The sequence below is a fragment of the Natrix helvetica genome, assembly GCF_964273705.1.
Source record: "Natrix helvetica genome assembly, chromosome: Z".
Taxonomy (NCBI): Eukaryota; Metazoa; Chordata; class Lepidosauria; order Squamata; family Natricidae; genus Natrix; species Natrix helvetica.
The window spans coordinates 118,323,642-118,335,819 of NC_138554.1; the positions used below are offsets into that span (position 1 = coordinate 118,323,642).

At 34.0% G+C, this 12,178-nt stretch overlaps 1 protein-coding gene across 6 annotated transcripts in view; it reads left to right on the forward strand.

The window, feature by feature from the left end:
• Positions 1-12,178, forward strand: part of ANKIB1 (ankyrin repeat and IBR domain containing 1) — a 49,617-nt gene that overhangs the window by 9,271 nt on the left and 28,168 nt on the right. For all 6 annotated transcript variants that reach the window (XM_081971476.1, XM_081971478.1, XM_081971474.1 and 3 more), the window contains exons 2-6: positions 1,246-1,505; positions 2,814-3,114; positions 6,894-7,076; positions 8,661-8,778; positions 10,856-11,064. In XM_081971476.1, coding sequence (XP_081827602.1) covers positions 1,318-1,505; positions 2,814-3,114; positions 6,894-7,076; positions 8,661-8,778; positions 10,856-11,064 — 999 coding nt within the window. In that variant the 5' untranslated portion in view covers positions 1,246-1,317. The remainder of the gene's footprint in view (positions 1-1,245; positions 1,506-2,813; positions 3,115-6,893; positions 7,077-8,660; positions 8,779-10,855; positions 11,065-12,178) is intronic.

Consider the following 12,178-nt stretch of genomic DNA (forward strand, 5'->3'; position numbering starts at 1 on the left):
GCTATCATGGCAGAATCCTGAAAGCCAGACGGTGTTTTCTTTTCCCTTCCTCTTATAACTCAAGCATTCAAGGTAGAGTCAGTTTGTGTCTCTTTCAAAACTTTTCTTTGTCTCCCAGATTTTAGAAAATGGTTTTGTAATACTGTCATCTCTGATTCTTTGCCTCTTCAAATTAATTTTTTTCATTTTGTTTGTCTAGTTTTTGTTTCTCTTTAGTTCAGCTATTGTCTACTGGTGCTAGTTTGCTTTTATGAGTACATAAATTAAAGAATATTGTGGAAAAATTCTGGCAGAAATATGTAGAAGATGCACTTTTAACAACTTTAAGTAAACCTTATTGTACCCAAATAAGTTCTGGTGGCACAAAGTGCCACATATAACCTTCATCTGCTATTCATCTGTCCATTCTGGCAAAGAAAGTACGATCACACATCCATGGTCTGAACATCCTGTTCAAATCTTTTGAGTTATCTCTCAATTTTATGATATTATCACATAATAAAATTATTAGTTGTAGCGACATTCTGGTCTTGTGATTGCTGACAGCTAAGATAACATAGTAGGAATCCTTTTCTAAGAACTTTATGCTAAAGTTTCTGTTTTAGACAATGGGGACAAAAAGACAGAAACCAATAAATCAACATTGCAAAAAAACATGTGATGCTTACAAAAGTCTTATCTGTTTACTGAAAGTGTTTGCCATGAAAATTCTTATTTAAGACACAGTTTGTCATCCAAATACTTTGAAATCTTTCTCTGTGATAATTCCACATAGTGTAAAGTAGAACATTAGAAAATTTAGCATTTCCTAATTCAATTGGCTGAATTAATTAACTGAATTAAACAACATTTTGCCTAGTATAAGATACCATTTAACTTCAATTTTCAATTTCAGTGTCTTTTAATTCTTCATTAACGATGCTATAATTGGAAGGTTATCTTATATTGTTGCAGAATAAAATAATATGTTGCTGAATAAAGCTTATATTGCTTTTTTTCTAGTGGTTAGAGTTCAAAGTGTGGTTTTGGACATAATATTTTACTATGTTTTCTAATAAAGATGTTATAGTTTAACAGAATAAATCTTAAAACTATGTAGAAACAGCTAGAGAATTCCCTTTTGCTCATATAAAGTCAATATAATTTACGATTATGATTTACTGTAATTTTTCAATATGATCAGTTTTGACAAAACCTTATTAAAATTTTTCAGTAGAATTGGAATACTGTTTTTTTTTCTTTCAGACTTAACATGCTACTGATTTTCATCCCAAGTGATTGAAAAAACATAAAAGAAGCAAACTTATTAGTATCAACATGGGAAATACAACTACTAAGTTCCGCAAAGCACTTATCAATGGAGATGAAAATTTGGCCTGCCAAATATATGAGAGCAACCCTCAATTAAAAGAATCTCTGGATCCTAATATTTCTTATGGGGAACCTTACCAGCACAATACTCCATTACATTATGCTGCTAGGCATGGGATGAATCGAATATTGGGGTGAGCATTGTAGACGTACATTTTCATCTTGCTTCAGTGAGATACACAATAAGATTGCGTTATTACCAGATGGTTCCTACATGATTTTATTTTTGAAGTGGAAATGTAATTTCATAAAGCATGGACAGTACTGATTAGGATTTCTGCCAGACTCAAGTAAACGGAATGAACACAATGAAATGTATCAATAGGATGCAGGGAAGCAGGGAAGAGTCTCCTGGCAACAAAATATTCTCTTCATTTAAAATGTCAAGTGGAAGGCTATTTCCGTATTTTTCATTTAGCTAACTGGATTGCAGTATATGCTTAGATACAAAATCATAATGTTTCATTTTGTTGGGGATTAGTAATAAGCCAAAGTTTTAGGGCATTAAGTACTGTTTGAAAACATTGTTTGCTCTTGGATTATTGACTGTAGTTATAGTTTAGTGAGATGATCAATGAAATGACTTGCTTGATTTCTGGAATTGTGGATAATTTTTGGCTTGGTCTTGTGCCTCATGCAAATATCCATCTTAATTCACAAAAATGTAAGGCAAGGACGTCTAACAATCAAGGACAAAGGTGAAAAATGTGACCTTAACCAAAAAAGTGGGGATTAGTTTGCTCTTTGCTTTGTTCACCTATAATATTTGATTCTGGCTTTTTATATCTTATTCAGCAACAACTTATAGCTTGTTATAATATGTAAACATGTCACTTAAACATATTAAAATTATGTTATTTTATACTTCTAAACAGGTGAAATAAGTTCTTGATGGACTTTGAGCATTTTGTTCTAACAGTGGATGAAAATTATTTTTTACATTTTTCTTTCCTTGCAAAAGTACTTTGTACTGTCACGATCAAGAAATGCTTTATAGTTTTTCATCTTATAGTTGTATGCATATATTTCTTTTGATATGCAGTTGTAGCATTTTGATTATGTGCTATAATAATATGCAATCGATTATTCACAACTGCCACTTTTTAGTAAAAGACCAAAGTCCCTGTTAAAAATCTGAAAGTGTGATTATTATTTAATTTAATTTTTCTTCTTGTGAACTATCTCACACAGGTCAGAACTCTATGTAAAATTTTCTCTTCAATGATTTCACTATTTTAATTATCCTAGAACAATCACATTAATAAAAACTTCAGTACTTATTTTACTTGCACGTCTTAGCAGAAAGAATTCAAGAACTAATTATTTTGTTTTCTCTGAAATATTTTCTGCTCAGTAGCATAGGAAAAATATAATTTGTAGTTGCTTAAAATTCAGAGTAGTAAAATTGTCTTCCAAATTACATAATTATTTTCTTTATATAGGACTTTTCTTTTTGTGAGAGATGGGAACCCAAATAAACGAAATGTGCACAATGAAACTTCTATGCACTTGCTTTGTTTGGGACCTCAGATTATGATTTCTGATGGAGCTCTTCAACCTCGCCTGACAAGACCTTTTGAAGATGATTTTAGAAGAGCAGATTGTCTACAGATGATTTTAAAATGGAAAGGAGCAAAGCTTGATCAAGGAGAATATGAAAGAGCTGCCATTGATGCTGTTGATAACAAAAAAAATACACCTTTGCACTATGCTGCTGCCTCAGGAATGAAGACTTGTGTAGAGGTAAAAATGCATACATAGGTAGTCATTGACTTATGAGCACCATTGGAACCAGAGTTTCCTTTGCTAAGGAAGGTGGTTGTTAAATGAGTGATGCCAGATTTTACAGTCTTGCTATACTTGTTGAGCAAATCATTGTAGTTTTTTAGTAAATCACGTGTTACATGAATTAGCTTCCCCCATTGACTTTGCTTTTTGGAAGCCAGTTGGGAAGGTGACAACTGATGATCTCATGACCCCAGGTCTCTGCAACTGTTACAAATATATTTCAGTTGTCAAGAGTCAACTGGGGATATTGTGACAACTATAAGTGTTAGAACTGGTCATAAGTCAATATTTTTAGTGCTGTTGTAACTTCAAATGGTCACTAAATTGAGGACTACCTGTAAATACTTGCTGAGGTGAATAAAAAACATACACTTGGCACAAAAGATAGGCAATGTAATAAATTATCAGGCAGTGTTCATAATTTAAGAGTATTAAAGAGAGCACTAAAGAAACACTACATCAAGAACTGTTTTGTATTATATTTTTATACATTTATATCGTGCTTTTCTTCTGTGGTAGAATTACAGGTAACGCTCCTCAAATTTGGAATGGGGCTCCATTCAGTCACTGTTTAACTTCAACAGATTTGCTTCATCAAGCACAGTAGCTATTCTTAAAATACCTTATGGCATTCCATATGTTCTACTATCTTAGTTGTAGAAGTGTAACCTCTGAATTTAAACTTAAATATCAATTTTGAAATGATTCTTCAAGTTGCGTAGTTACCATGGAGAAGCCAGGAATACTTCACTGTTCCCAGCAGGCCTAGAATTTCTTGTTACGTTATACTTACGTCATTTCCTTATCGACTAGGTTTATTTAGCCAGGGTGAGAGACCTAAAAGACCTGAGAAAGGGCAAAGATTTCAGTCTGATCACAAGATTTTTAAGGCTAAATTTTTATAATGCTCTTTATGTGAGAATCACTTGAAAAAGCAGAAAGATCCTGTTTATGTAAAAGATAATGCCAAGCACTATTATTTGCCAATGGCTTGTGGAAAAAAATGATAGTGCTAAAAATAATGTTTGACTAAAAGTAAAATTGTAGACACGGTGGCTCAGTGGCTAAGAAGCTGAGCTTGTCGATCAGAAAAGTCGGCAGTTCAGCAGTCTGAATCCTTAGTGCTGCATAACAGAGTGAGCTCCCGTTACTTGTCCCAGCTTCTGCCAACCTACCATGTAAAAATGCAAGTAGAAAAAATAGGAACCACCTTTGGTGGAAAGGTAACAGTGTTTTCCATGCGCCTTTGGCGTTTAGTTTTGCCAGCCACATGACCATGGAGACATCTTCGGATAGCGCTGGCTCTTCGGCTTTGAAATGGAGATGAGCACCGCCCCTTAGAGCTAGAAACGTCTAGAACATATGTGCGAGGGGAACCTTTACTTTTACCTAAAATTGTAGAAGGAATACTGAATGGTAGCTACAGATTACATGAGCTTAAACTGCTAAGCCATATTACTATTAGGTGTTTGTTTCTTTATTCATGTCAGAAACATTATAATTAAAATAAGGCATACTATATGACATAAAATATAAAGTACCAGGTTAAAATATGTACTAGTTAAACAGATCTTTCCCCAAAACTAGCAAAATTAATTGCATAGAAATGAGCACCTCATTACACTTTGGGTACTTCGGGTATTGAAAGTATTAGCCAGCTATAAACTGTTGCCCAGGGGACACCTGAATGTATTAACAGCAGGTGGAGAGTACTGTTATGTCTCCCACTACTAGAGGAATTACAGGCTTTTAAGTTTGAGCATAAGTACAACATGAATGATATATGTAGCATGATTTATACATATATATATATTGGTGAACTGCAGGAGAAGACCTACCCTCAGTTGTAATGCATGAAGTTACTTGATGCTATATTGAATAAAGGTTAGAGCACCATTTAATCTAATATTAAATACTGGATCCATTCACATGTAGTATGAATGCTAATTAATTTTCTGCAGAAATGGGGCACTTTGGATTTTCAAAATTAGCATGGCAATCTTGGAATTAACCAATTGTTTTAATTTTTTGAAACAAAGAACTGTACAAATGTTCATTTATAGTTTTTTTCACATCCTCCACTATAAGGGAGAGAAAAAATAACTGACGTAATGGCTAGTGCTTCCTAAAAGTTAATTGCTTGTTAGCACTTTTATGAAAGTAGCTGATAAAGAAAGCATTCCTTAGCTGGGGGAAGGCTTTGATCTAGGTTGAAAGGAAAAGGGGAGTTTAACTAAAGTTAGAGCCTGCAATTACTGTATTCCTGTTTCCTATCTAATAATGAGTGTTTTCACACAAGAAAAATTTGGGGAGTGAAGGTAAATCCAAGGTTATCTAAAATCCCCTTTCCATTCCATCACCTTATTCATGAAGAGAACATTCCTTCAGAAAGACTATAGATTGCTCAGAGATTATATCAAGTACCAGACTTGGTACTTGGACAGATTTCTGAGAGGGGTAAGTTCCTCCTTTTTCCCCACTTCTAGATTTTGGTAATACTAGCCAGGTCTGCCCTTTTATGCATAGTGAAATTATGGAGGTCTGGCATTTAATAGCAATTCAGGAGCCCCTGGAATCCAAATATCTGATTCTGGCTTTTGATGTGAAGATTAAGAGACAGAAAGAGAGAGTCATATAAAATATGGAAACTGCTTTTCCCAAGAACACCCACTATACCTACTTTGCCCATTGCAATCCTTTTCTTCCATAACCTCCTTCATCTCCTAGCCAATACTTTTCTCTCTCCCAAGAGAGAAATCTGATAAAGGAACACTCAGCCAGTGATTTCAGGCTTAGATCATCTGCTTAGGTGCCATATCTTGCTCTCACCAAAAACAGGAAGCCCTGACAAAAATTTTGAAATTTGAAACCTTTCAGGAAACAAGCCAAGATCCCAAAGTCCAAACCCAGTGCTGTTTCAAAGTCTCTTGTAAGGAGCAGTTTGTAAGACATTAATGCAGATATATAGTTGTTCAGCAATGACATTGTCCCAGATCACATTCCAGACTATAATAAAAAAAGATTAACCTTCCAGAAATATTCACCCAAACCACTTTCCTGAATAATCCAGATGAAGTCAATAGATAAAAACATAATTAGCCAATGGAGCCAAAGCTATGCCTGTAGTTGCCAATGAAAACCTTTTTGCTTTCTTAAAGCTCTTGCTTGTTTCCACTCTGGTAAACTTAGACTTTCATGACACAGAGAGAGATTGTCAACGTGTTAATTGCTAACTTAAAGCTGTCCAGAATTCTAATATATATTAATCAACCATCTGGACCCCCAGATAAAATTTCCAGATCAGAGCTGTAATTCAAGCCATGGTGCCTAAACAGGACAACAGAGACCTTCGCAGGTTTTCTCCACCAGTTCACTTGTAGAGTCTAGCAATATTTTCACTCTTAGTTGAAAAACAGACCATATTCCAACTTACTAAAATCCTACAGCAACACATCAAACTTCCAAATTAACACATTTAGCAGCCACCTTAAATTTACACTTCCCTTAAACACACCTTAAATTTACACTTCCCTTAAACACTTTGGTTGTACTTCCATAGTGAAAGAAAAAAGCTATCATATAAAGTCATTGTTTCATATTCTCCTATGCTGCCTGAAAGTTTGTAATATAATTTTTAAAGCTGTTTATATAAAAATGGGCCTTGACATTTCTTGACTTTCTATAGTATTATCCATAGTATTAAAAAATAACTGATATTTCCATTTAATTTTTAGCTTCTTGTAAAACATGGTGGAGACTTGTTTGCTGAAAATGAAAATAAAGATACTCCCTGTGACTGTGCAGAGAAGCAGCACCACAAAGAGTTAGCTCTCAATTTAGAATCTCAGATGGTGTTTTCACGAGATCCTGAAGCTGAAAGTATTGAAGCCGAATATGCTGCTTTAGATAAAAAGGAGGTAAAAAAAAGGAAGAATGATTTATATCAGCCAAATATGTATCCTCTTAATGTGCCTTTTATTAGAAAAAGCCTGAGTCACTAGAGAACTGTGCAATGTTTATCGTAAGCTCTTGGGCTTGTGTATTAGAATCACAAGGAGCTGCTTTAGAGCAACTAGATTTATGCATCTAACCATTGTATTCTCTAATAAACACAAACTGTTCAGAGTCTCTTGGAAATAAGGGTTCTTTAATGTGATTTGCTCCTTGTACCTTCTTTGAACTGACTATATCATGTGCTGTATTTACTCAAATTGCTTCCAAACTACATATGTAGAAAGAAATATGTTCCAAATATCTGTACTTTATAAATACAAAATGAAACATTATTTGACCCATTGGTCCCCCAGCTTTTGGTTACCAGGAACCAGTCTACTGGAGAGCATTTTTTTTGACATGGTTTCGAGCGCTGCCTTAATCCCACACGTGCCTGAATGAGGCTTCTCTTTGCACAGATCGGTTCCTGGCAGGCCATAGACTGTTGTTAGTCTACAACAAGGGGACAGGGAATCCCTGATTCAACCTATTATGTTAAAAACTAAGAAGCCTCTGAAAGATAGCAGCTAGCTACGTTAAATGTTTGTGGGTTTGAGGTTTTTTACAGTAAATAGGGATTTTTCTCTTTTACTATTATTAGTAACTTTAAATTATTGCAGACTTGGTTTTAACTCTCCAATTTCTTTAAAAGAGTGAAAATGGAGGATCTACATTAAAAAAAGCATAATGATAGAAAATGAGGGGAAGAGTTAGTGTTATGCCCTAGTTATATATAACATAATAGTGCATTGTGTAAATTAATGCTTTCTGAAAGTCTCAATAGGAGAATAAAAGATGTTGATGACAAGTTGAACAAGCTTGACATTCTAGGAACCATTTTTCTCTTTTTTTAAAAAATCTGAAAAATAATTGTTACTCCATTTATGCTGAAACACAATGCATGTCTATTCTAGTGGTTTTGGACCCTTTATTAGTAAATTGATTTAAAAAATGAAAGTCATAACCTCAAACACTTATACTGACTGCATGCAACTTTCAATTTTAGCAATGTTCTTCTAAATGTGCCCTCACCACCACCAATGCACCAACTTGCATTAAAATTTTGTTACAAGATTTTGGTTACAAGACAGGTACACATTTTATAGGGGGATGTTTGGGTTTTGTTTTTGGCCTGAAATCTGCATTGGCCAGGATGATAGTGCATACTCAGCGAAACTATATTTGTATAATCACGACCAAACTTCTCTCTCTCTCTCTCTCTCCACATTTGTATGAAAAAAATATTCAAAAGTAAAACTCATGTTAATATTTAAATAGCTTTTTATTCTACTGTTGACTGAAATCGACAGGCTTTAATGGCTCTGAGGGCTTCAAAAATCATTTTGGGGTTCCTGGTATTGTGGGGGATTATTGAGTAGAAAAATATGAAGGTTAGGTTGCCTTGAATAGTTGCCATAAAATTGATTTTAAGAGTTTTTATCTAGTTCATTTTGAAACCTACTTATAAATAAAATATTTTTATTACCTTATTTCATTCCATCTCACAGCCATATGAAGGACTACGACCTCAGGATCTTCGAAAGCTCAAAGATATGCTGATTGTAGAATCTGCTGATATGCTCCAAGCACCATTGTTTACTGCCGAAGCTTTGCTCCGAGCTCATGGTAATCAGAAACTATATCATTCAGCAAAACTTTAATAACAAAATATGCTAATATGTTTTTCCTCTGCTTTTATAATAAAAATGAGTGTTATAAACACAAATTGCTTAAATACTTTATTCCATTTTGCATTTCTAGTAATTTAACCCATTCCTTACGTTGCAAAGTATAAAATCATTTTTAACATTGATAGTGGTGAGATTATATTTAGTATTTTAATGATCATCATGAAAGAATAGTAATTTTAATGGAGCCTGAGCACTAAATGTTGGAAATCGTTTTCCTCTGAAGCTGGATAGGTCCCCTCGTTATGAAAGTATAATCTAACAGGTATGTGAATTGCAGATGTACCTCTCATGGAATTCTTAGCTGCAAGAGAATGAAGTAGGTTGAATTGTTTATTCCTGCCTTGAAGAATAAAGTATATTAGATCAGAATAATCAACTTAATGCTAACAGTTCTTAAAAAGATTATAGCAAGGATGAAAATTTATGTCAAATTCTTGCTATTACTACAGTCCAATTAATAATCCAGAGTAAGGTGAGATTTGTATCATGATTTGGTTTAGTCACTTTCTTTAAGGAATTAACTCAAATTTTGTTGTTTTAGCCTAATTTACTTAAGGAAGTTCAGATGATTGATCTCATTTATGTGCAAGGTAACAGTATTTTAAAAATGATCAGGGCTTGTAACAAATAAAACAGTGTGACTATAATCATGAATAACTGTAAATCAAACACTATAAGATCTCAAATTCAAACCTAGAGCAGTTCATTCTCAAATTGAGATTATAGAGGACTGTTTCTTAATAAATATATTAATTGTAACTTCATTCATTTGAACATATGAAATGTGAATAGCTTGTATGTAAAAAAAAAAGGACTTCTCTATCTTTATTTAGGATTAAGCAGAACAACTATTTAGCTAAGCAGAACCAAAATTCTATGGTCTAAATCCTTTATGAAAATAATTTTGGAACCATGTAGCAGGATATACCTGAGAGTTGATTCTTAAATTTTTTATATGCAATGGTTATAAATCAGTGAATGAGCCATGAACGAAGAGAAAACTGATCAGAACTGAAGATAGGAATAAAAACACAGTTTTATCCTTTTTTGTATCTATATATAATACAATAAAATCTCACAAATCAATTAATAAATTGTTGAACAGCACCTAATAAAATTGGCTTTCTCATCACAGTTGCAAAATGTCAGAGTGTAGTCAAGTGGTTCAAATAAAAACTGAACTGAAATAATTTGTTATAAGCTCAAAAAAATTAGACCACAAGAGGAAATCATTTCTACTTTGGACAGCACTAAATCTAACAGCATAACATGTAGCACAAATCCAATCTGTGTTTTCTAAAACCAATGTATTTTTTCTTCAATGTCTAATTAGCTATGGGAAGTGTATCACTCTTTATATCCCCAACAAGTTTGTCTTTTAGCTAACATAAAAATCAAGCTTGGTTTGGTCTACCCAACACAAATGTATATAATAGAAAAGTTGGTTTGGTCTACCCAACACAAATGTATATAATAGAAAAGTCGCCTTTAAATTAAATTTAATTTCCAATGATTTCTTGGACACAACCATGTGTTTCCTTGACAACAAAATAAAAGCAGTTCATCATTGTCTTATTCCAAAAATCTTTTTCCCCAATTTCTTTGAATAGTCTGTTATCCTAGCCTGCTTATGTTTTTAACATCAAGCAAGTAATTTTAATGTCAAGATGAATCTACTTTTTCTTTAAAATAAAAACAATTTTAAAAGTCAAACCCCATTTTTCTTTTAAAAACCTTCTTTCGATAGATCAGTTAGTATTTTATCAGACAGAATTGCACTTTACATCTCTACTACACAGTCTTGAGAACTGGGAGCCTGTTCTGAATATATTATTGTGATTAGTTCTAATCTTATCTTAAATTTTTAATTCTGAAGATTTTTCTTCAGAATTACATATGCCCATGTTTATGTATAAGAATTTTTTAAGATTATAATATCTATACTTTAAAATTCTATGACATTTTGTTGAAAGGTTGTTGCTATCCTATTTTCTTGACACTTTTTATTTAAGATTGGGACAGAGAAAAATTACTTGAAGCTTGGATGACTAATCCCGAGAACTGCTGCCAGCGTTCAGGTGTTCAAATGCCAACACCCCCTCCAACTGGATATAATGCCTGGGATACACTTCCTTCACCAAGAACTCCTCGGACTACTCGTTCTTCTATCACTTCTCCAGATGAAATTAGCCTCTCACCAGGGGACATTGAGACAACTATGGTATGTTTTGTTCTTAAGATAGATTTCTAGAATGACACAATATTTTATTTATTAGATTTGTATCCTTCATTCTGTAGGTGTGCTCAGGACAGTGGTCAAAGTTCTCCTATTTTTCTCCCCACAATGAAAACCTTGTGAGCTACCTAAGGCTGGAAGAACATGACTAATTCAGGGAACAAGAAACGCAGACTCTCTGCTTCTCATCCACCATTTCAAATAGTATACCACACTAGCTCTCAATGTATAATAATATATTACTTGCGCAAGTAATATTACATTTTCAAGTTGTTAAATATCTCACTGAGTCATATTTTAAGTAGTTGTAACAACATTTTGTTTCTATATTATGTAGTAGAATGAAATCTCACTTTTGATCAGAAAAAAATTACTATTAAACTGCAGCTTTATCAGTCTTTCTTAGGCAATACCCTTATATGCAGAACCAAGCACATGAGCTGTAGTGAGCAAATACTCTCTTTCTAATTCTACATTGAGATGCAGGCATCATCAGAGGTTCAGGTTAGCCTTTGCATTGCAAAATGAAAAATTGAAAAATGGTTTAGGAAAAAGATAAAGGTTTCTCCTGTCCAGTCATTTCCAACCCCTAGGGGCATTTCTCATCTCTGTTTCATAGCCAAGGGAGACAGCATTGCCGGGATACATTTCTGTGATCATGTGGCCGGCATGACTATATACCAAAGTTGTACATAATGCTGTTACCTACTCACCAAAGTAATATCTATTTATCTACTTCCATGTGCATGTTTTTGAACTGCTAGGTAAGCAGGAGATGGACAAGTAACAGGAACTTACTCTGTCTCATGTCACTCATGTCTCAAACTTGGGATGTCAGCTTTCCAGCTGACAAGTTCAGTGTCTTTAACTGCTGAGGCATCACACTCCCATTAACAACAGAAAAAGGGGGTGTTGTAGAGGAGATAAAGTGAGGGAAAGAGAAAAGAAAAACAAAAAGCAGTACTTCCAGAGCCCTTCTGAGCCTTTTGGAGTGGAGGGGTAATGCCAGAGAATGACAACAATCTGAAAGCATATTGAAGAGTTCTGCCTTCGTCTCCAGATCCGCACAGTCATTTAATGACCACCACTGAGAGAGCCA